The 25,433-nt window shown below is 44.1% G+C and overlaps 1 protein-coding gene across 1 annotated transcript in view; it reads right to left on the bottom strand.

Moving 5' to 3' along the window:
• Nucleotides 1-11,032, bottom strand: part of Cadm3 (cell adhesion molecule 3) — a 30,298-nt gene extending 19,266 nt beyond the window's left edge. Inside the window, exon 1 of the mRNA XM_076862345.1 lies at nt 10,821-11,032. Within this exon, the coding sequence (XP_076718460.1) occupies nt 10,821-10,902 (82 nt within the window). The 5' untranslated portion in view covers nt 10,903-11,032. The remainder of the gene's footprint in view (nt 1-10,820) is intronic.
• Nucleotides 11,033-25,433: the final 14,401 nt, after the last annotated feature.

The following is a 25,433-nucleotide window of genomic DNA, read 5'->3' as shown; positions in this document are numbered from 1 at the left end:
TTCTTATGATCTTTGATTCTACCAGAAAGGATGGAACTCACGCCCTTTCTGACTCTTTATTGCCCAAATTCAATAATTCTTTTCCTCTTTCTGTTACACCTCATCCTACCTAAAATAGTTTTCCCTCTATGATTTTTTAGAAATATAGGCTTTTAGAGTTGTTTACACCCTAAGTGGTATTCGCTCCGACCCTCCCGTGTGTGTGTGTGTGTGTGTGTGTGTGTGTGTGTTGGTTTAGGCAGTGTTGAGGATTGAAGCCAGGGCCTTGTACATACTACCACTGAACCACATCCCCCAGCTCAGCCTTCTCATTTGAACAATCAGGAACCAAGGCTCAGAGAAGTTTAGGAGCTCAAGCATGGCCACACCAGCAGTCAGTGGGAGCTGTGGTTATAACCCCAGTCTCCTGAGCCTGTTGTCATTTTATAGCAGGATCCTTGTGGAACTAGCTTCCTCAAAGCTTACCGATGTGTGTGATTTCACACCCAGTGACATCCATCCTCCCTACTTCCCTGTCTCCCCTTAATGATAGTGAGGAACTCCAGGACCCCAAACCTCAAGAAACGAAATCTACCAAGTATGAGGTTGGTTGGAGAAGCTGGGGGCTGGGGGGTGGGGGGGGGAGAGGAGGAAGGAGTTCCTGAAGATGCAGCAGATGGAATCTTTACAAATTTCAGGCCTTCCTGGCATGTTCTAGTTCCCAAAAAAGAGGAGGCTGAAGGGCAGAAGCTACTGACATGTCCTTAGGAGCTAAAAGGAGTGACTCTGAGGTTGTGTGTGTGTGTGTGTGTGTGTGTGTGTGTGTACCTGTGCACATATCTGCCTGCATGCACATGCACTGTGGAGCGCCGTGGCCATGCAGAATTGAAGTGGGAGACAGGGGCTAGAAGAGATGGGAGAGAAAAAGCAGAGGAACATGTCCTATTCTTGAGCTCAAGAGAAAAAAAAATCTGGAGGCAGAAGTGGGCTTGTGGTAGGCTGGGGCGGGTGGGGGGGGCCCTCGGAGACTTAGTTAAGATTCCGAGGCGCAGAGGCTGGCAAGTGGGTGGCAGGGAAGGAGGTGGGGACAGCTGTTGCTTTGATTTGCTATTGAGTCAGTGTTCTCGGTGCATTAGCACTGGGAGGGAGCCCTGGGCTGGCCCCCAACCAAAACAAGCCCCTCTGCCGCCAATATTGACTCGTAACAAGGAGAACTGCAGTCAGGTGGAAAAGGAGGGGGATCTGATCCCCAAAGCGCCCCTTTCTTGGCTTAGCTCCTTCCTTCTAGGGCTGGGCCGTGCGGTGGAGAAGCATCTAGCGGTTCTGCACTGAGAGGCTGTGAGGGTGGGAGGGGGCAAGGCACAAGGGAGGGCTGAGTGAGGACTTCTGCAGAGCTGGTTCTGTGCAGGTACTGACTCTTGTTGGGAAGATGACAGCTTTGAGCCATTTTAGGAGTGTCTGTTTACCCCATCTCCTCATTTCCTTCCCACCATGATCACATACTTCAGAAATCAGGATGGGTCTGACTTGGGCTCTGCATTCTAATACAACAGAGTCAAGGGGTTGGACTTTGAGTTCTTAGATATCCTGTTAAAATGAATGGAAGGGGGGATTTTGTACCCTTTCCTTGAATTTACCATGCTCTCACACATATGTAATAGAACCGGGGGTGGGGATTCCCCCATCTGAAGAAAGTATTTGGGAAAGTATTTGGAAGGGCCTCTCTAGCTCCCTGGGCCTCAGGACCTGTCTGAATACACGAATGGATTCCTTTTCTGAACGGGCTCCATCTCACTCTCCTCTGAGTTTTATGCTTTGCTGCAGATATTTTAGGATGATGTCTTGGTGTGTTGGGATAACAATGCTTTGAAAAAGTCTAATTTGTTAGAAGGCAGGCAAGAAAGCATTTCTCTCTGCTGGTTCTGATTTTCCTGACTTGTTTTTACTGCTTGCCTTCACTGGGTGATCAGAGTCAGGGTGCGGATGACAGGTTCAGGGCAATGGTTAGGAGCATTACATGAAGAAAAATGTGTTCCGCTCTTCACACCCACACGACTCCCGTTTCCCCGATTTCCCCAAGCCTCACCGAGATTTAGTCTCCCCCCGCCTCCAATCTTTTCACTTAAAAACTAAACAAAACCAAACTGTATTTCTAAAACAGCGGCACTTAGTTCACACAAGCCTCACTTTGTGCCTTCCTGGGAATTGAACTCTCCCCTGAAACAGACAACATTCCTCCAAGTCTACAGATCTCACAATCCCCCAAATGGCAAAGAATACTGTTTTGACAGAAATATATCTTCCGCTCTTCTTTAAACCTTCATTGAGTGTCTCATCTTTGATGTGGATATACGCTCATTTTTGCTCTCTTAAAGACGCATGCGTTCTCCAACCTGCTTACTCTTTTCCTCCAACACACATAAAAATGCACTGTGATTCTCATTATCCATATCTCTGTTTTTATTCTTTTTCTGACATGAACTCACAAGCTTTTATTATGACCCAGATACAGAGCCCTTTTCACAGGCCCATATTAATCAGAAACCCTTACTTCCAAAAAACCATATGGCTTAAACTCAGAGATTCTCCCCAAAGCAGAATTTAGGCTCTTTCTTCTGTTCAAACTCCCCAGGAGAGGGCCAAATCCTCTCCTCCCCAGGGCTGAGGCTCAGTCCATCTGTCACTGACATTGGACTCCAGGGCTTGGAAATCAAAAAAGAGTTGGCATTAAACAGCAGTTGAGGATAAATGAAAATATGAGAGACCCAGGGGCTTAGTGATGGTGGTTTTTTTTTTTTTTTTTTTTTTTGTTATATTTGGGTGAGATTATAGGATAGAGATTGGAGGGGAAACATATAATGTATGTTTGGAAAGATTTCATTCTTAAGAAATAGAAGAACTAGTGAGTGCCCTTGTCCCACTGTAATTTTTTGCATTTTGCTGGGTGACAAATGGTTAGGAGCAGATGGTAAAACTGGCCCCTCGTTTTATAATAACGGAAGAACTTGGCCGCAGGCTCTTTCAAGACTGAACATGATGATAGATCCCTAGCTACCTGTCATTGATGTACTTATTAGAGTCTTGCTGGGTTTCCAAGAAGTATCAGATACTTAAGTCAGAGACTCAATAAACTAGTTCACCTTCAGGAGCTTTTTACCCACCCTGTCTGAGGCTTTGGCTGGAATTCTAGATTCAGAAATTGGAAGCAAAGAGCCAGGGCCGAGGAGATGAAAAATAAACATGTGAATCAAGAAACGGCATATTCCCAGTGAAATCCAATATGGGAAGCACTAGTTCTCCATCTTACCTTGCCAATATTTGGGAGTCTATGACGGAAAGGGGAGAGACAGGTAATGGCCATCTTAGAGAGGAATGGCACGAGCCTTCATTTCTTTTTCTTTTTTCTTTTCCCTAGGGCAAGGTGATGCACCTGACCTTCTTGACCCTGAGCTGGAAGTAAATGAGCTAAAGGTGCTTATAATTAGCAATCAATACACAATTAGTATAAGTCTAGCTGGGGGGGGGAAGGGGAAAGAAATCCTTAGAGCATACAGTATTTTAATTCTTTTAAATATTATTTAGCTTTCTTCTCCTTCTCCTGTAGACCCCCCCACGAGAAAGGGAGAAAGAGAGATGAGAGGGTTAAAGAATCCCAGAGATAAAAGAGTTCACACAGTGGGATGATGTATATATTTAAAAATATGTTGGGCTCCCTTCATTTGAGTCTTTCCTGAGATGTGTCTGTTCTTTGTGAGAACTGGGTCTTAGGGAGATGAGGAGGTGCCAGATCCTCCAGATGTTGCTGTAACCCCCATTCTGCCTTCCTGAAGGCTTACTCATGGAGATAAATCACTCCTACTACCTGCCCTTGAGGGTGAGACTTCTCCTTGATTCAAATGAGGGAAGGAAGGAGGGGCTCTAGAAATTCATTCTGGAAGCCTGCTCCCCTACCTAGATTTTGCTGTGGGTCATTCCTCTGTATAACTACTATATAAACTGTCATGCAGAAATTGACATGGGTCAGTTAGCATTTAGGAAAAGAGGAACTTGTAGAATTCTGATGTGATATGGGGAGCAGCCTGGCTGGTCTAAGACCGACAGGGGCTGAGCATTCTCGGCGCTCTGCCATACTTTGCGTCATCAGCTTACTGGCAGATGCTCTCAAAAGAGTAGCAAAGTCCAGTCTAAAGATGTGTCTACTGAAATCTGGGTGTGGTGGTGCAGGCTTGTGATCCCAGCAGCTGGGGAGGCTGAGGCAGGAGGATGGCATGTTCAAAGCCAGACTTAGTAACTCAGAGAGGTCCTAAGCAACTTAGCAAGACCCTGTTTCAAAAAAACAAAACAAACAAACAAAAAACAGGCTATGGATTTGGCTCAGTGGTTATGCGCCCCTGGGTTTGATCCCCCAGTACTGAAAGAAAAAAAAAAAAATGTCTACTGAGATTACTGCCAAGGACCTAGACTTTGGGTTGGAAAACTTAAGGCCATTTAGTTCTGTGCCAGATGGTTATAAAGTTGGGGGAAATGAGTCAGGGTTTTGATATTTGTTTTCTGTGTCTCTCATATATCGGATTCCTCTATTATCCATTTTGAAAACCCATTATTACATATTGTCTTTGCATTTGCTAAGGTTGAGGGGAAAGGGAAAATAAGCACCATGTCAGAACACTTAGAGTGATTGTCAGGCTCAGAGTGCTGGTGAGAGGTGCATGCTTATGAACCCAGTAGGACTCACTTTGCATTCCACATCTAGGGTGTACACATACTGTTCATGTATGAGAAATAATGTTTCAATTTAAAATATGACTGTAGTTCTGCTTTTAATCTATGAGTCCAGATATAGGAAAACATTTAGTTAGTTATTTGGAGGCCATCTGAGGTCACTGTTGATCCCAGTTTCTTGAGAATCTCAAAATAGTTTTTTTTTTAAACATGAGAACTACTTGTTCTTTTATAATCTCCCACAGTTGATTAAAAAATGGTCACAAAAACTCACCAGATCTATATCAAAGGGTTTGGTTCCCTCTGGAGCAGCTCAGGAACCACAACTAAAATCATGTGTGATTGAATGGTTATAAGAACTCACCCGATCTATAGCTCAGGGTTTGGTTCCCCTTGGAGCAGCTCAGGGACCACAATCAAGATCATGAGTGTGTCTGTGGTCGGGGTGGGAGGGAGATTCTAGCCCTGTTCTGAGGGCTGCACTGTGGAGAGTAAAGAGAATATGAAGCTTGGAGGTAGAGCAGGACCATGGAGAGCAACGAGAAGAGCCTGAAGTGTCACTGTCAGTGGCTAGCACCATGGAGAGCTCAAAGCACAGGTAGTTTGTTCCACTGAGAACAGAGGAACTGGGATCATAGGTTAGGGCAGCCAGCTGTCATGCACGCAGACCTTGAACAGACATCAGGGTTTCTGTGAGGACCATGCTACACCACTGCCTGTTCTAAAAGACCTCCTGAAATACTTTATTTGAACCTGCCAGATATATATCCAAAAGATTGTACTAAAATATAGGGTATACCACCAGACTTAGTTTATGAACACATGACTGACTTTATAATTATGTCAAATACCTGGGTATTAGTAATGATGGTGTGGGTTTTATTTTGCAAGAACTTAGTATGAATAAAGTTTGGCTTATCTTACAATAAAGGAAACAGTCCAGAGTTTGGCTTATCTTCTAATGAAGGAAAATAGTCCAGAGACCCTGTGAGAAACCAGGACATGAGGAAGCCAAAAATGTGTATTCTCACCAGGTAGGTTATGAGATGTTATCAGAATGCCCGGGCACCCCAAGCTGCTAAGAAATAGCCCATACTAGATACACATGGAGAAGAGGTATGGGGTCACGCCTCTTAAGAAGGGCATTGTCCTCCAGACTTAGAGACCTCCATGCTAGTTGGGAAAGTTGGTCAATTTCTTTCAACCCTAAGGGAAATTTTATTCAAGGAATAAGTGATTCTTTCTTCGATACTTGCTGCTTCCATGATAAGTGTGGAGATTTACTGAGCCTCTGTTTTGTGAAACTTAACAGCTTCGTATGTTCATGACTCTTGAGAGTTTGGCTTCTTATTACTAGAAGGGATGGGTTTGTCATGTATAATAGAATTGGATTGGATTTTTACTTGCATAGTTATGAGCCCTGAGTGTCAGCTGGTCTGACTTTGTAAGGAATCACCACTGCTGTTGATCTTAGAGGTAGAGATATGTCTTTGGGCCTAGAGACTTATTCTTCTTTGCTTTACAACGACATGGAGTATTTATTCTTAATTTGAGCTTTTAGAGACCTGTTTCTTTTCCTAATGGCTTGCTTCTCCAGGCTCTCTTTTTGATGGGTTTGTTTCTCTCTGTCTTTCTCTTAGGAGCATTCCCATGAGGATTGCTATTCTCAGAGCTTATGGGTGGACCTCTGGGACATGACCCCATACAGGAAACGAAATGTTCCAGTATATTGGCCTATAGCCACTGGTTAAACAGGAAATATGAAATCGTAAAATTAAAAATAAAAGAAGATATAATTAACCAAGCTTTCTAATGCCCTGGATTTTTCATTTCACTAGTCAGTGAGGAGTTGGTTCAGTCCACAGCTTGCTTTTCAAAGAGAATCTGGAACCTAGATTGCCATCCTTAGATGAGGTTCCACTGACTGAGAATTAAATAACAAAAAGGGATTGTTGAGCTAGCAGACAGTTCCATGTTATTTATCTGGTGATAACCGTGAAGATAGTTTTCCTAGCAGGTGACTTAAGGAAAAACAGCTTTTGATCCCATAATACCTACTGTTTGAACTACCAGAAAGTAGTTGACAGCAGCAAGGAGTACCAAAATAAAAATTTAAAGATTTACGGAGCAATGGCATGACTACACAGTCTGCTGTTTCAAAGTGACCAGAACACCAAAAAGATGCCATCTGTGGAATCCGATGGCTGCAGAACTATGAGTCACCCTCTCTAAGTGAAGACTGAATATCCCAAACAAGACACTCTCGAAATTAGATCTGGACCCCCTTTCTTCTCCAGTTGGGAAAGGAAAGGAAGGAAGCCTAAGGGTCCACCCCGGGCTCCTTCTACTCTCAGCCTCAGGCAGAGGATTTTGAATCCTATCGCAGAACCCAGGTTGTTCCTTGAGGATTCTAAGAGGGCAGGGAGCCAAGGGGAAGGCAGCAAGGGCTACAGGTCTTACTTGTCTATTTCAACAAGAATAGTTCTCCTTTGATCTGTTTTGCTTGTTTGAAAGGGAGTTTCACTGAAATAACCACAGGGCCTAGAGAAAACTACTGAAACCAACCATGCTATCAGACCCAGCGAGAGCTGAGGAAGGCAGGTGGTATTCCATAGATTGGGCTCCACATCAGACAGCCTGGTTCTTCGTGGAATTCACTAAAACCGTACTCTATCATAATTTCTCTGCGATGGTCTCAGCTTTCCTGTGCCAGAAGATGCCTGCGTCTTAAGGGAGAGCATATCCTTCCTAATAGCTGCCACTGGGAAGAGAACAGGTACAGAAGCAGAACAGTTACCACTGCAACTAGACCAGAAACTGGAAGGAATAGCTCTGCCAAGCAGATCCGTGGGCTGCAGTGGAGAGAAGCCCTGCTGGACTTCTGGAGCACACTGGGCATGATCTTCACACTGGGCAGCTGGCCAGGGGGCTAGAGAAGAGATGGCAGTGGACAGAAGGTCATTGGGAAGGAAAAGATTTTCAGGTATGGGACAGTGAGACACAAGGCTAAATTGCTATAACCTGGTCTGAAACAAAACAAGGCCGTCCATCCGTCTGTCTCTCTGCTAGGTCAAATCAGAGTGCTGGGCCTACTGGGAAAGGAAGAATCCAAAGGAGGCTGGTCACAATGTTGAATGTCGAGCTGTGCACCAGAGCTGACCGCATTGTACAATCCTAGGCCTTACAACCCTCAAACCTGGAGTTGCCAACTTCTGCCAATACCAGTGGAGAAACATAAGAAGGAGGGACAGGTGGCAAAATTCTGAGCTTTTAGCTAGAGCACTAATAGCCAGGTTCAGGTATCAGTTCCTTGCCTTTTCCCGAATCTCCATCCCTCTTTCACCTTAGCAAGCTTAAAAAATTTATGCTGTACTCTGGGGAGCCATCTATCCCAGCAGTCCATAAAGTTTGTTTTCCTTATTCTAAATGGAAATAGCCACCCACCCACAACACCCCTGACCATTCAAAAGCATTAGGATATTAGGGCGTTTTAAACCTTCACAACCACATCTCTCCTAGTTTGGGTCAAACATTACCCATTAAGATATGTACTACCTCATCCCACGCCCAGGGCCTCCAGGACAACTCAGGGGTATGAGACACACCTCCTACATGATACTGGTCAGAATGACCTTCAGGACTGCTATCTGTGAGCATTCAATCCATGCACCTACCTCCCACCATCACAGCTGGCCTTCTCAGATCCAGAACCTCAGGGGCAGAGTTACTTAAAGATGAAAGCTCTTGTGGTTATGTCTCATACATCAGTATATCCCGAGATACTGCCCACTAGACAGATGCCCACTTTCTGTAGACCTGATGCTTTACAAGCAAAACCATGCACAATGTGACTTTTCTTTGGAAAAGGACCCCATCTCCCATCTCCCTACCTCCCACCTCTTCCCTTGAAAGTTCCCATTCAGAAGTTTCTGCCTTCCACTCTTTGCCTCAAGCCACTGCTCCGAGAATTATTTCTGAATTTGAGAATCAAGCATTTCTCTTTCTCCTCAACTCCAAGCCTGAGTAGGGGCTGGGCTCCCAAGTTGAGGACCAAGAAAGAACAGTGCAGTTGATGAAGGAAGACTTGGCTAGTGCACAGGTTTACTCTAGTCTCTAACATTTATACCCTGAAGTAGAAGAGCTTGAGGCTTTGGGGAGGACATCAGTTCCCACTGCCAAACAGTGACAGATTGGGTGACACTTGTCCCCTTTAACTCAGTAAGCAGGAAGGGAAGGCCAGGGGCTGCAGCTGAAAGTCCAGGCCCAGTCGGAGGGCCATTATTGAGGCACACACAGCCAGCAGCCTCTCTTTGCCTCGCACTTAGCCTGCTCTCCCCCAGGACTCTGCTCGCCTCCTCTGTGACTAGGGTCATCAGAACAGTTCTCTGGAGATGGGATTCCATGTAGGGGAGAGGAGAGAGGAGAGGTTCCTGTCTCTGTGGTGACTGGGCAGGAACTCCCCTCAGGAAGTCTGATGAGTAGCGGGTGGAAGAGGTCAGCCAGTCTACTGTAGGGAGGGGATCCCCAGGGTCCCCACACCAGGGGAAGCTCTTGCACTATGATGGAGACAGGGCTGGGGGAGGAGGTCAGGCAAGGTGGAGCTATAATTTTCTCCAGCACCCTGGCTCCTCGCCTGTTTTCCTCCGATGAAATTCTCTACATCATCCTCTCCACTTTCAATCCCTCCCCTCTCCACCCCGCCCCGCCCTGTGCCCATCCTTGCTGGCCACTGGGTCCAAAGCCCAGGAGCCGCCTCCCCTTTTCTCCTCCCCTGCGGTTCTTCTGTTTTTCGTTGGCATCTGGCCGGGCAGAGCCGCCCTCCCCCCAGCTCTCCTCACTTCTCTTTGCTCCGCAGAGGTCCTGTTCCCTCTTCTCCTCCCCCACCAGCCCACCTCTGACCGGGGCGGAGGAGAGTGGAGGAGGACACATTCCTGTAGTCCCTTCTCAGCCCGCCCTCCCTCCTCTGGGGACTTGAGGCTCGGAGCTGAGGCTCCCTTCCTGCTCTCCCTACAAAGTGCCCCCATGCCACCCCCTGAACCATCAGCAGCCTTTAAGAAGGCTGAGGTGCCCCCACAGCGCTGACCTACATAGCCTGGCCCTGGGCGGGAGGGGCTCTTCCCCAAGTCCCCTCACCCCTGGCCCCGCCTCTTTTCTCCCCGGACTCCCTTCCTTCCTCCTCCTACCTTCACCAACCAAAGGTTTTGAGTTGTAGACTTGGGTAAAGGAGCTAGGTACCCTACCCCACCCCAAATTGGGGGAAATCAATGTTCAGCCCAGGAAAGCTTTAGATTCTCCCTGTGTCTTCCTCCCCAAACATCTTGATCCTTCCTTCTGCCCAACCTCCCCTCCACCTTCTTCCCCCTCTCCTGTCTGGGCGTCTTTTCCGATTCTGCCACCGCTGGGGATACCGCCAAACTGGGGCCCCCTCCGCCCTGTGTTGTTGTTTTGCTCCAAGGAGAAGCCCCCCTTCCCTTGCCCACGCCCCCCTCGGCAGCCTCACCCAGGCCCCCTTCCCTGCCCACTCGGAGCTCGCCCGCTGGTGGTGGTGGTGGTGGTGTTGGGGGGACGGGCGGGGGAGCAGAAATGTTTGCACACAGCAGTTTGGGGGATGGCTCTGGTCACCCAACCCCTACAGACATACATACACAAACAGCCGACACACGCCCTGACTGAAACAGCGACAAATCTCACTCCGCCCCCAACACACACTGACACAGACATACACACGGATACTGACACAGAAACGCAGAACCAGACACCAACACAGACGCGCACACCCAGACACACACACACACACACACACACGCACACACGCACGCACACACGGACATCAACACCTCCAGACCCCGGGCTGCTCCTCATAGACATCAACCCCGAGATGCAAACCCCGGGCGCATACGCAGATGACACCCACTCGACGGTGTACACGGGAGGGTGCACACGCCGGCACACCCCACGGTCCTCGGAGACGGGGATGCTCAGAGACAGACACAAGGGTATTACAGCGGCTGGCGACTTCCACCCCCCCGGGTTCCAAACAAAGCCAACAGGCTCCCAATCCGAACCCGGGCTTCGGGTCAGCCCCCACCTCCCCTGGCGCCGCCCCCTCCCTCACTCACCGTCCTGGGAGAGGTTGGCCCCGCCGGGCGCCCAGCAGCAGGCGAGGAGCAGGAGCAGGGCCAGGGCGGAGGGGGCCCCCATCGCGCTTCCCGGCCGGCTCCCTGGCTGGGCGCTGGCGATCGTGGGTCTCCAGGGACTGGGGCTGGGGAGGGGGCCGACAACGTCGCTGGCCGAAAGGGCGCCCCCGAGCCGCTTCCAAGCCCGGGGCCGAGGCGGGGACCGGGAGGGAGCCGGCGCTGCTGCAGTCGCGGGGATTAAATAGGGCGCTCGGAGCAAACCATTCGGTTGGAGGTGGAGGGGGGGTGACGGGGGGCTGGGCTGGTCGCGGGGGGGCCAGGCTGCCGCATTCCCCATTCCCCCCGCCTCCCACACCCCCTCCGTGCATTGGTGGTGCCTTCCATCTTCTCCCCCGGGAGCTCCGCCAGCCCTGTTCGGGTGTGGAGCAGAGGGAGGGAGCTGGCTCAGCAGTGGGACCCCGTGCACGCACCCCTCTTAGTCTTGGGGTGGAGGGAGGGGAGTCAGGCAGGGCGGTGGGCCAGCTGGCGGGAGCGGCCACTGCAGGCCTGGGCAAGGGCGTGCCCACTAGCCTGAGGTCCTCCAGCCCCGCCTTCTCCTTTCGCACTGGGGATCCCCCCAAATCCCGGGCTCCCCCTATCTATAATGTGCCCAGGGTTAACTCTCCCCCGTGGGTAACTAGTTACCATCACCATTCTCCTAAACACAAACATCCCTGGTTCTTACCCAAGAGCTTCTAGTTATTTGTTCAGCAACAATTTGTGGCCCCAGCTCCAAAAACATCTTCTGGGAGATTCCCAGGCCATGGGTGTCAACATCTCCTACAAATGCCAGTCAAAGAAATTACGTTCCAAAAAACATGATTTCATCTCAGACTGTCCGTCCAACAAAGCAGCATAAACCAACTCAGTATTTTCTCCCTTAACTCTATTATACCCCTTTATTCCCAGCCCTTGCCCTCAGGGTTTTTCTTCTTTCTTAATCTTTCAGAAGATCTGTTGATCCTTCTCAAGTTTTAGTTAGTGAGATGCCTGCGTGAATGTCTGATCCACAGACCCTCTTAAGGACCCAGTGCATCTGTGACTAATGCAGCTCTTGTCCCCTAGACCAGAGACAAGATGAATTAGAGAGGCAGGGTGTTTGCACTTGCTCATGCTCCAAGAGTCCCGAGTCCCTGGTGTTTGCTGTTCTTTGTGATAGAGGATCTATAGAGGAGTTTTGGTACATCTCAGAAAAAGAATCTGTCTGAGTTAGTTTTGTTGAAACTTAGCTTTTGGGAGTAAATTTCTAAGTTTTAGGATCCTGGAATCAAATAATTTCAGGTATGTTAAGAGTTCTTAGAAAATATCTGATCTAACTCCTAAAGTATATAGTAGTATAACAGAGACCCAAAGGAGTTAACTGACCTATTTGGGGTTAAGCTGAGAGTTAAAAAAAGATACAGGTGCTGGCTAGGATATGGAACAATATGTTATTACAGTGTCTTCCAATCCTGTGAGGCCAGTATTTTGTCCCTAGATGAGGGATTTGGGTGCCTGTTTTCTAACTCCCGGATCAGTTCTCTTTCAGTGCTGATCACTCTGCCTCCTTGTGCTCATCTTTAATGTTTGAGTAGTCTTTCCTTTTCCAAGATAAGGTTTGTTAACTTTCTGTGATGTAGTTAATGCCTCTGTCATACCAGAACTCAGAGTCAAGGATGTAGAAAGCACTTTGTAACCAGTAAAGTCCAGTCTATATAAAGGACTGTCAATGATGGAGAAGCAGACAGAATATTCTCTGGACAGTCAGGACGGAGCTCTCCTGTCTTTCTCTTGCTGTTTCTGGAGAACATCTCTGCCTGCCTCTGCAACATTTCTTGAGGGCTTAGGTAGTTGTTATTATTTCTTGCAGGATGAACTTGCCTGACTTGATTTACTCAGTGACTCCAAGCTATTCTGCCTCCCTGGGTTTCTGGGCCACATTGGAGTCTCTGAGAAGTGAAGATGGAGGAGGTGGTGTTGTCGGGGGATGTAGAGATCTGGGTGCAAAAGAAAGGGGCTGGGAGTGGGGCACCGGGAGAGAAAAGCGGAAGATCAGATTTTTCTGACAGAGGTGGGGCCAGGAGGTTTAGTCCTTCAGACAGAGGAAAGTGGGTGTGTCTGTGTGTATGGGGGGTGGCGGTTACCGAAGGAATCAGCTTCAGTGGGAGAGGATCCAGCTGTTCTAGTTAAAGGCTCCCAATGCATAAAGAAGGTTGTCTTTGGAGCTGGAAGAAAACTTAGAGATCATCTAAGTGGGCTTAAGAGAGGGGACAGGATAATGGGGGCAGGGATGAGAGGGGAGAGGAGTGAGAAGGAGAGGGGAGGATGTGGGATTAAGTCCCTGGGTCCTCTAATTAATTGCCTTTTCCATCTGCTGCTCCTTAGTGATCTCCTTCTGCCTGTCCCTCCTGCTGATCGGGGCCCCACCCTTTACTGTAAAGGCATGGGACCAGTACCAAGGGTGGGAGAAAGGAAGGAAGCCGTTTTGGAGAGAGAAGTATTAAGGTTAGCAAATGAGACTCTGGAATGCTCTTTTCCTACCGGCTCCTCTTCCCTTTTCTGCACCATCAGCATCATTTTGGCAGCAGTTTAGGTCTTGGGAATAGGAAGGAGTCATTGGCTTTTAGAATCCTGGAGTAAAAGAGTATTAGAGTTGTAAAGGGCCTTACAGATGATCAAATTAATAATAGTACTTGAACAGATGAGGAAAACGAAACTCAGAAGCTAAGTGACTTTCTGGGTTCATAGAGCCAAAGAGGAAAGGACTTAACCAGGATTGGATTGGGGAGTTGGAAGGATAAGGATCTCATTCCCAATATTTTAGAGCAATGCCCAGTTTGAGGAATTCCTCATTCTTGCCTATCTCAGAATGGACAGGTAGTTTCTTCATGAGCTACTTACTCCTCATTTAAGTCACTCCTTGAGGATCATCTTTTTAGTGCTCTTTTCACCTGTGCCCCCAGGCACCTTCTCACCTCTCCCTCCCTCCCCATGAAGAAAGATTAGCCTGCAAGAATTCTCCTCATCGTAAAAATAGGTGAAGTAAAAGTATCCGTGTTGGATGGGGATCTCTATGGTTACTCTTTGCTCTAAAATGCTATGACAGACAGTGTGCGTTTCCCAGAGACTTGCACAAAGTCTGGAGAAGGTTGCCTGTGGGATTTCAGAACTGGCAGCCACAGTGAAAATTGTGGGGAGCAGAGAAGGGGAGTGCAGAGAAGGCTGGTTTGGCCTCCTGGATGCCCTGTCCACTCAGCAACAGCCTGGGTAGCTGGGGGTGTGGAATGTGGTGCTGGCACCAGTGCTGGGCTGGACACAGCTGTGTGGGCCCTGGGCATTCCTTTCCCCACGCTGCTGTGCTCAGGAGAGGAGAGGGAAGGAACTCAGCCTGTGTGGGGGGGCGGAAATTTACACATTCGTCTCCAGGAGGGGATGGAAGCACCTGTAGGGGAAAATCTCAGGAGGACTTGGCTCAATATCCATTCAGATTCTGCATCACGCTCTAACCCTGCCCCAGCTCCGATTTTCCCATTATCAGTGAATTCTACGTAGGTTTCCACATTGCTTTCTGCTTCAGCTTTCCACCCAACTAATCCAGTACTCCTCCTGCTGGTTCTCACTTCTATTATCCAGTTTTAATTAACACCATCCTTAATAATCACCTCCGTATGCATTTTAATTCTAACCTTAATTGAATTCTAATTTCAATCCTAACCCTAATCTATTACAGACTTTACCTACTCATCTGAATACCAACCCCAATTTAATTGCCAGTTTCAACCCGCATCTTCATGCTAACCAGTTCTAAGCCAACCACCAGGACAGCCAGTTGCACATAGTAAAAAATTATCACAAGTTGCATTTCTTTCTTTTTTTTTGGGGGGGGGGGTGTGGAGTTACCAGAGATTGAACTCAGGGGCACTCGACCACTGAGCCACATTCCCATCCCTGTTTTGTATTTTATGGAGAGACAGGGTCTCACTGAATTGCTTAGTGCCTCCCTTTTGCTGAGGCTGGCTTTGAACTTGTGATCTTCCTGCCTCAGCCTCCTGAGCCACTGGGATTACAGGCAGGCGTGAGCCACCTCTCCAGGCTAGGTTCCATTTCTTGAGAAACCATCATGTGCAGTACTTTGTGCTGGGTACTTCACATACACAGTATCTCGTTTTAGTACTTCAAAGGACACTGATGTGATTGTGATTCTAACCTCCCTTCCCAATACTAGGAAACAAAGGAATAACAAGATTATATAATTTGTAAATAGTGGATCCAGATTCAGGCCTGTTTGACCAGAGCAGCTGTGGTCACTCCTCTTTCTGTTAAGAAATACTTTTTGATTTGGCTTTTTTTTTTTTTTTTTTAATTTTAAATGGTACATCACAATTTTACATAACAGTGGGAATCACTGTTACATATATGTACATGAGCACCACATAATTTAATTGTATTCCCCTGTACCCGTCTCCCTTCTCTAATGAATACTTTTTGACTGACTTCAAAAAATTATTTTAATAATTTTTATTAAAATTATTAAATTTTAATAATTTCTAAAATGATTTCTAAAATTCTGAGTTTCTTAAAAGCTTATTGTGATTAGCTTCGTTCTTTTTAAAAATAAATAGTAGCACAAAATAGAACCCCCTCCCCCCAAATAAACTAGTCCCAAATCTCCCTGCCCAGAGACCCTACTGACACTTTAACACATTAAGGTAATTTATGGATAAAGTTAAAATATCCAAACTGTAGAAAGAAACAAACTGCAGAGGAAAGCCTCCTCTCCTTCCCAGAGTAGCCATATTGCACAACCCCAGGGGGCATCGTTCTAATTGGAGTTGTGGCGCAGCAGCAGTGCCTCCCACAGCTTTTCAGAAAAGCAGATAAAGTCAAGGTAAATATCTACCAAATTAAATCACCCTGTGTGTGTATATGACTTAGGCATGAAAATCACCAGACACTTTGAATTTATAATTAGCAAAAACTTTTAGAGGCCAGACTCGCTGCAAAGCCCTTTCCACTTCTCACAATACGCACAAGCCCTGTCTGTGGTATTCATTATCCCTTTTATGGAGGAGGACAGTGAGGTTTGGACAAGGGAGATGACTGACCCAGGAGCACAAAGATGAAGGATGAGAGACCTTGGCTTCAAATGCAGATTTGTTTAAAAATAATCCTTAGCCTCAAATCCTTAACCTTTTCACCTACCCAGGAAGGCTTTTAGCAGGAGGCCCTCTGGGCTTGGTTCTGAAATGGAGAAGGGGAGTTGCTTGATATTATACAGGAGGATGACTTGGAAGACTGTAGATGGACTCAGATGGATATAGGAGGAGACAGGGCAAGGAGGGAGGGAGGCGGATAACTGCATTTCACAGGGAAAGGAGGAAAAGGTGAGAGAGTAAGAGTGGAACAGAATAAATGTGAGCAGAAACCAGGCAAATTTTTTGTGATAACTTCAAGCAAAAATAAAATCATGTAATAAATATGTGTGTCACTATTGCTTCAGCTACAGGCTGATTGATGTATTGTGGAAAGACAGTAGACACATATAATCATCTGCAAACAAAAATGCGCATTTTCAGTTACATGGGAATCCATAACCTCTCCAATAAAACATCTCCATGTTCCCCAACTTGCACTCGGTGCTCCAGCAATAGCAAATGGTTTGTAATTTCCCGAACATACTGTGTTGTTTCATGCCTCAGTGTCTTTGCACATACTATTTCCTATACCGGGATTGCCCATCTCATTAGATTGGGTGAAATTGTGCTTGTGTTTATACATCCAAACTTTGATTAGCTTTTGCTGTCTCTGTGAAGCCTTCTACCTAGAGGTAATCACTTCTTGCTAAGTGCTACCACTGTATTGAATATGCACCTCCACTCTTACACATTTTTGTGTGTTGCAATGGTCTGTCCACTTTTTCTTCTCTAACTGTGCACTTTTTAAGGGCAGAAATGATATTTCATGAATCTCATTATTCTCAATGCTGAGTGTAGATAGTAAAAAAAAAAAAAATAGTAGATTCTCAGTTAATTCCGGATTAAGATGAAATGTTTATAAAGGCTTAATCAACTTTTTTCCATAAACACATACATGCATGTGTGTAACCACACTTCACCGGTGTCCTCCGTGCAGGTAGGTATGCATTTGATCGCAGAAATACATGCTGTGTAAGATAACTTGATTGATTCTAATTCACATATACAATATTTTCCTCCACTTACTCAAGATACATTTTGTAATTCTTGGAATTGACCTGAGCATATCACAGCCTTTTACATCACTTTACTTTGTGGAAAGTGTTTATCATTGGAAGATAGCTTTTAATTTTGAAAATAGCCACATATCTTTCAAATCCGAGCTTTATGGATAAGTTCGTATTCATACTGGGAAATACAAAAATAAGATTTTTCTGCAAAGTGATAGTAATAGCTTATAGTTTGACTTAGATGTTGGTTCTTCAGGTGGTTCCCAAAGAGATATTCTAGAAAATTTCTGGGTAGAAACATTCTGGTCTATTTGTAAGTATAAATGAAGTCAAATACGGATTTCCTCATTTTATAATCACGCCTGGTGAGCAAACTTGGTGTGTATAAGAACAGAGCTCCCTAATCATTCATTCATTTATTTACGGTTTACTTTCTATGTGTCATGCTGAATGCTAGTTGACATTGATTGGTGGTTTGACCTGATTGTTTTTTTCTCAGCATACAAAAGATATCTTATTAACTTTCAGATTTTCATTTTTTTTAAATTACAAAATAAAAGACTCAATGGATTCTCTTATCCCATCCCTAGTTCCCACATTTTGGGGGCTCATTTTCTCTGTGAGAGTTAAGGACAGGATAATATTCAAGGATGCAATTACCTGATAATTAAAACCAATCTGATAGTAATGCTTTGCTTTTCAGAAAAAATAAAGTGGGAGTGGATGTTAAAAATGCCATGAGAAAATTTCTGTGTCTGGTGCTAGTCACTTGAGAGTACAAAGATGAGTAAGTAATGAAACCTACTTGCAAGGAACTCATAGTCCAGTGGGGAAAATAGGTTTGCAAGCACAGAATTACTATACCATGTGAAAAATGCTACCGTAAAATTATCCATGGGGCACAGTGGGAGCAGAGATAGGGATTAAATTTACGGAAAACTTTAAGATTAGGAGTTGTCCAGGTGTAAAAGGAAATGCAAGACCTTGTGAAAGAGGGAACAGTATATGCAGAAACAGCAAAGAAGGAAACCACATAGTTGTGGCTGGACTGAAGGGAATTCATGTTAGAGATTGCTCTTTATTCTGCAGACAAGGAGGCATTGAAGGGTTTAAGCAGAGAAATGTCAGGGCCAGATTTGCATTTTAGAGCGATAACTCTGGCAGTGGTGGATGGATGGATGGGAGGATACACATCATTTGATGCAGAAGCCTGACCCTTCTGGGGACCACATATTCAGTGCCATGATGTTGAATAGGACCCACTGAGTGTGGTCCTGTCTTGGATTCTATGGGTAAAGTAGAGAGAACACGCAGGACACTGTTATAGGACCCCGACACCATTACATGATGTAGACATTGCTGTCAAGTAAGAGGGTAGAGGCCAATTGAATGGGAGGGAGAGAGAAGCAAGCCTAAATAAGAGGTAGACAATGGAGGTTCCACTCCACTCTCTGAGCTCTTAGACTTTCTGGTGATAAGGAAGCTTTGTAGGCTCAAACAACAAGCAATACAAACAGAGAAGTGAATGTGTATGTGTGTGTGTGTGTGTGTGTGTGTGTGTATTTATAAAACATTTTATTCATGCATAAGTTTCCTGTTTTGTGCATGGATTTACTCATGCAGCATTTACAAGGTGCCTACAATGTGCCTGACACTTTGCATATGCTGTATTACTTAGTATTTATGCAGGGCCTTGCAACTTGCAGGTAGTATTTATAGATGAGGAAAATGAAGCCGGGGAAGTTTGGTAACTTCCTTTAAGTCAGTATGAATTGGCGAAGCTGAGATCTTAATTTAAGTGTGTCTCTAAACTCTCTGGTCCTTCCCATCTGGGCTTGATGAAAAGAGTTACCTGGGGGTACCTGTTAAAAAGAACACAGATACCCAGAATATTCCTGTTTCATATGCTAATAAAGAACATTCCTGATCGATTGGAATGCCAACAAGTGTTCCCAGGTGATTCCTACACCCCTAGGATCTCAGAAAACAACTCAACTTCATCCTGCATCTTCTGACCAAGAGCTCATGGATGGAACCCTGTGTGTAAATACTCTTAAGAACACAGTTGTGGGGCTGGGGGTGTGGCTCAAGCGGTAGTGTGCTCGCCTGGCATGCGTGCGGCCCGGGTTCGATCCTCAGCACCACATACAAACAAAGATGTTGTGTCCGCCGAAAAACTAAGAAATAAATATTAAAAAAATTTCTCTCTCTCTCCTTTAAAAAAAAAAAAAAAAAAAAGAACACAGTTGTGTTAAGGTTCCAAATTAGGGCTGGGGTTGTGGCTCAGCGGTAGAGTGCTCGCCTCTCACATGTGAGACCCTGGGTTCCATCCTCAGCACCACATAAAAATAAATAGATAAAATAAAGGTATTGTATCCAATTACAACTAAAAAAAAAAAATAAAAATAAAAAGAGTTCCAAATTAAAAAACCACCACTGAGTCATTCAACGAGTTTTCTTTACTATTCATCTCTGATGATCCCTAACATTGTAAAAGCCTGCTTAATCTGCTTTCCTGTTTTTTTGTTTTTGTTTTTTTTTAAATATCTCCAGCCTGCCATGCACCTGTCTACCCCAAACATGTGCACTGGCTGATCGGAGTTGGAACCCTTCTCCTCTGCCCTAGGCTGAGCTGTTCTTGCTTTTGCATATCAGCTTCAACTTCCCTTTCTCAGAGAGCCCTGCCCATTCCATAGTAACTTATTTTAAAAATATATTCCTTTTTCTAATAAATTTAAGCTCCACGGGAAAGGAAACTCTGTCCGCTTTGATCAAAGGTGTATTGCCAGAAACTTAAAGGATATTACACATTAAAAAAAAAAAAAAAAAAAAAAAAAAGCCTGCCACAGAACAGGTTCTTATTAAATCCTGGTTGAATGGATGCATGAAAGAATCCGCTACTCATCACCATCTTTGGAGAAAGAGTGTTCAGATTCTTTGATTTTTACAGCTTGGTTTTATAATTGAGAAGGCATGTCTAAGGTCCAGAGTAAACCTCCAAGTGCCATTTAAGACTTTCCCCTCTGGTTCGTGAAAGAAGACATCCCATTCTGTTTACTAGCCACTGTATAATGTCCCTCTAGGGCCCTTCAGACTGTTATTGAATCATACCTCAACCTCTTATACATTAGGTGAAACGTCCCAACCCTTAACCTTCGGCCGGTTCCTTTGTCATTTCAGGACTTCTTGTCTGATCCTTTTCTTTTAGATAGCTGGGTTCAGGACAGGTCCCAGTAGATAAGTGAGGCTGATGGTTATACGTTGAACACAAGATGGTATCCCAGTCCCTCTTGTATGTTTCTTACTATTCTGTATTTTTAAACTGTCCTCTCTGGCTCACTTATGGTATGTCGTGGTCCATTTGAGTCCTAAGATCTCTTTAGGACCCCAAATTCCAGAGCTTGCTACTTCTAGAAGAGTTAATTCCTCATCAGATGATGCCTGTTGAAGTTTTCCACCAGAGCCTCCAGTCCCAGGGCTTCCGTGGGTGCTAGTGCCTCTGCGCACACAAGGATGATGGTTATTCCTACGATTGCACCAGAAATAAAAGGGAATACATTGAAGGTGTTCTTGCTGCCTGAGTAGCTTTCTGTGGACCCTGAGGGCCTAAAAATGACTGTGTGTCCAACCCTAAAAAAGTTAACCGGGTTTTGGGCCCGTTTGAAGGAGACACCTCTGACTCAATTAGAGAAGCGAGGATTTTGATGTTGGACTCGCCTGAGAGTTAAACACCCGCCGTGCCATTTTGAGATCAGACTTTTCATTGGTTAAGTATTAGGTTTTAATTATTGCCTATCTCAGAGACTTGTTATGAAGATAACTAAGTGAGGATATTTATGTAAAACTCCCAGCATCCAGAACTCACTCCGTGCGAGTTACCTTTGTCAGTTACCTACTCCTTCTTGGAAATGTGCCGTAGACTCTTGTCCTGTGCTCATTGTGTGCAGGTAAAGAACTCCTTGGATCCAGATTTTCAGTTTCAGTAGCTCCTTCCCTTTAACCCAGGTCTCTTCTGTTGAGCCTGCTCTCTGCTACCCTCGTGTGGCCACCCTGACCCTTTGTCATTTCTGATCCTCTGCCCCCTCATTGCGGTGACTTTGCTGTAATGCAGCGCCTTCCCAGCCCCTTGGCAGATGCAGCTCAGCTCCTCTGAGTTTTGAATGCATACCTGAAACATTTTTCAGTTTCATTTGTCTCTTCTCAGGTAGTGTTATCTCAGTTCTTTTAACCTCTCCTCATATCTTTCTACTGCGAACCTCGCTGTCAGAGATGCGGCGTGCAACACATCCTGCATCTTGCAAGTTTGGACCCAGTGAAGTCTCTTTGGGTTTCCCAGCATCCATTGCCTTGCTTGGCACCCATATCTGTGTCCCACAAATACTGAAAAGAACATGAATTTCTTTAGTTACGTAGCTGTAGAAAGCCCTTATTTTCCTTCTTTAAGTTAATGAGGAAGACACACCTACTCTTGCCTCGTGTCTTATGGTGTGGAAGGGTGGACCCAGAATGTCAGTGCTTCAGAATGAGAATGGACGAAGGATGTGTCTGCTCCCCCCTCTTCTAATTGCAAATTGTTTCTAACATAGGGAATGAAGGATTATTTAGCATAGAGTTTGGTTGAAGAAAATTTTGTGGACAACAAAGAAAAATAAATTTGGTGAGATGGCTTTAAACCAGACATGGGAGGGTGATATTTGACAATTTGGCCCTGAAAATATTTTTTTTTTCCTTCTTTTTCTAATGCTGTGCTGGGGATTGAACCCAGTGCCCACCTTGTGCAATGCAAATGCTTTACCACTGAGCTATATCCCCCCGCCGTTGAAAAGCTTAATCTTTAATCCAACATCAGTTGAAAAAAGAATTGTAGCAGGTTATTATGTGAGTTGATTAGTATTTAAATATGAATCCTCATTTTCAGTATAGTTAAGCTGTATTAATTTTTAATTTGTAAATTCGGTATGGCACTATGTTAAATTTCAGTAAGATGTTTTATGAAATTGACCAGACAATTCTAACATTCCCTTGGAAGAGAGAACCAAGAATAGGCAAGATTTTTTTTTTAAACACATGGGGATAAGGGGGAAACAGGGGTTTTGACCTATCTTAAGGTATTTTACAATTATATCAATTATTGATGAGAGAGAGCATATCTACAAACTAACTGATAAATCTAGTGTATGAAGAAGAGTGCTGTCTTCATCGTATAATACCTGTGTAGTACATCGTGTAATACACTTCTGATCAATGACCAATTGATGGCATTGAAATCATTGGTCATATGTTTGTCTGTTGGTGACAAACATATAACTCTAGCCTTTCCTAATCCCATCTGCAACAATATATTTCAGAAGAACTTATGCTAAAAATACAAAATTTTTAAACTACAGAAAAAAATATTTAATCTTGGAGTGGGGCAGGCCTTCTTAAGCAAGGCACAAACACCAGAATCCATAAAGGAAAGAATTGGCAAGAGTTACTACATGAGTTTTTCATTGACATTGTTGTAAACACCATAGACAAAAAATTTAAAAATAAGTTACAGGCTGGGAAAATTTTATTTACAACACATATACCAAAATATTAAAGTTTATAATAAACAAAGTATCCAGTAATTAGACATGAAGGAGCAAACATTCAGTAGAAAATTGGGCAAAGGATAGGAGTAGGAATTATCAGAAGAAAATATAATTGTCCTATAAACATCTAAAAAGATGATCAACCGCATTTGGATCTTGAGAAATGCAAGTTAAAGCACGAAATAGGCCCAATAGGTTGTTACAAAGCAACAAAGAGACCCATTAGATTGTTAAAAATTAAAATAGCATTCAGTGTTGGCAATTGTTTGGGGAATAGGCACCTTCATATATTATGAGCGAGAACGTAAATCGGCAAAGCTTTTTGGGAGATGCTTTGGCAGAATGTATCAAAATTAAAAATGGAAATACCAGAGGTGCTATTTCTACAAATTGTGCTATAGATCTATTCACACATGAATGCCATGATTTATGTACAGAGGTGTGCATCACATCATTTTTTTCCAGTGGTAAGAAATTGAAAACAACCCAGATATCCATCAATAGTGAATTGGTGAAATAAATAATGCTATATCATACTTTGTAATAACAGGTTACAGTTAAAAAGAATGAGGTGAATTTATATGTACCAAGGTGGAAAAATACCCAAGATGTATTATTGTTAAGTGAAAATACAAAGGCATACACATAATATTACTCGTTTGGTATAAAACAGGAAAAAGCTTAAAACAATAGAGGTGTGTATGTTATATTTTATATACATGCAAATATGTATTAAAGGAAATGAATGATTGCTTATTGGCTATGTGACCTCAGGCAAGATACTTAGGCCCCTGCATATTTTCTTTTCTTTTTTTTTTTTTGCCTTCTAAATTTTTTAAAATTTATATAGAACAGCGGAATGCATTACAACTCTTATTACATATATAGAGCTCAATTTTTCATATCTCTGGTTGTATACATAGTATACTCACACCAATTCATGTCTTACTATGTGTACTTTGGATAATAATGATCATCATATTCAACCATCATTAATTACCCCATGCCCCCTCCCTTCCCCTCCCACCCCTCTACCCTATCTAGAGTCATCTATTCTTCCCATCCCCCTCCCTATCCCACTCTGAATCAGTTTCCTTATATCAAAAAAAAACATTCGACATTTGGTTTTTTGGGATTGGTTGGCTTCACTTAGCATTATCTTCTCTAACTTCATCCATTTACCTTATTCTCTTTTATTGCTGAGTAATATTCCATTGTGTATATATGCCACATTTTTTTTTTTTATCCATTCATCTATTGAAGGGCATCTAGGTTGGCTCCACAGTTTAGCTATTGTGAATTGTGCTGCTGTAAACATTGATGTGTCCTTGCAGTAGGCTGTTTTTAAGTCGTTTGGGTATAGACCAAGGAGAGGGATTGCTGGGTCAAATGGTGGTTCCATTCCCAGTTTTTTAAGAAATCTATTTTCTTTTCTTTATATGGATAACAGATACAGAAATTATACAGATGCCCTTAGGGTTGTATGATATGTGAGGATTACAGAACCTATTTAATATTATTTGAATAGTGACACACAGTAGGCACTTGGTCAGTGTTCCTATTATTCACATGCATCTTAAATTCTGACAGTTATTATTTACAGAGTGGGAGTTTTAAGTCATCAAGGGGCTATAATTTTTTAATATAGTATGTTTAATATTTTTGCAATGATTATGTGCTTACCTACTGAACAATCAAAAATCTAAAGGCTTATTCTAAAAAGATTAGCTAAAAGGTGATTACAGAAATCCCAAGTCCAGGTAAAATAGCCTTCAGAGCTGGGAAGGGAAAGGAGGGGCTCATGTTTGGGGTTGGTTATGGAAAGCAAGAGGGAGAAAGCAGACAGCTCCCAGCTTTGGAATGTGAGTGGCTTGAAAATGCTGAGCCGTGGAAAGATATAGTGGAGTCAGGAGAAGATTTTTGTGGGGTGCAGTATTTTGGGATGAAGGAAAGATTTGTGTCTGAGTTCAGTTGCTGTGACAGAATACAGCAGTAGGCTGGGTGCTTCAACATCAGGCATTCACTTCTCATGGTTTTGGAGGCTGGAAGTCCAAGATAAAGGGATTGTCTCACTCAGGGTCTGGGATGTACTGTCTTCCTGTTTGCAGACCACCTTCTCAATGTGTCCTTGAAGAGTTAAGAAAAAGATCCTCTCTCTTGTGTTTCTTCTGGGAAGGAGACAAATCTCACTGATGAGGGTTCCACTCTTATTACCTAATTATGTCTCAGAGGGCCACTTCAAAATACCATCACGTTGGGGATTAAGGTTTCAACCTTTGAACTTGGGAGAGACAGGAGCTTTCAATTCATAGTTGTTGGCTTTGTTTAAGTCATGCTGAGTTTAAGCTGATGGGAACCCATCTAATAGGAAATACTCAGAAGACTGGATATGAAAACTGGAGATCCGGAAAAAAGGGAATGTTCTACTATGTTGAGGTGGGAGAATAAAAAGGTCATGATGTTCTCAGGTCTCATTTCATGACTTCTCTATTATTATTTCCATTATAAAAATTAATAAAAATTAAGAATGGTGATATTATGAAATGATCTCTGGGAGAGGACAGAGACTTCTTCCAGTGATTTTGGTTGTTCATTTGATTTTTTTATTTCTTTATTTTTTCAGTAAACATACATTGAACAACCAGCGTGTGCCAGGCACTGTTCAGACTGTCAAGAGCAGAAAGAACTTGAGTTGCTTACTGTCTGGTGTGAGACAGACAGGCACAAATTAATTATATAATACACTGGGCTGGGTGCTCCAGTAGCCATATGCACTGGTTGCAGTAATGGTGTGAA

The sequence above is a fragment of the Callospermophilus lateralis genome, chromosome 7 (genome assembly GCF_048772815.1).
Source record: "Callospermophilus lateralis isolate mCalLat2 chromosome 7, mCalLat2.hap1, whole genome shotgun sequence".
In the NCBI taxonomy this organism is placed as follows: domain Eukaryota; kingdom Metazoa; phylum Chordata; class Mammalia; order Rodentia; family Sciuridae; genus Callospermophilus; species Callospermophilus lateralis.
The sequence above is the reverse complement of the archived record's forward strand: the minus strand, read 5'-3'. Positions and strand labels throughout refer to the sequence as shown.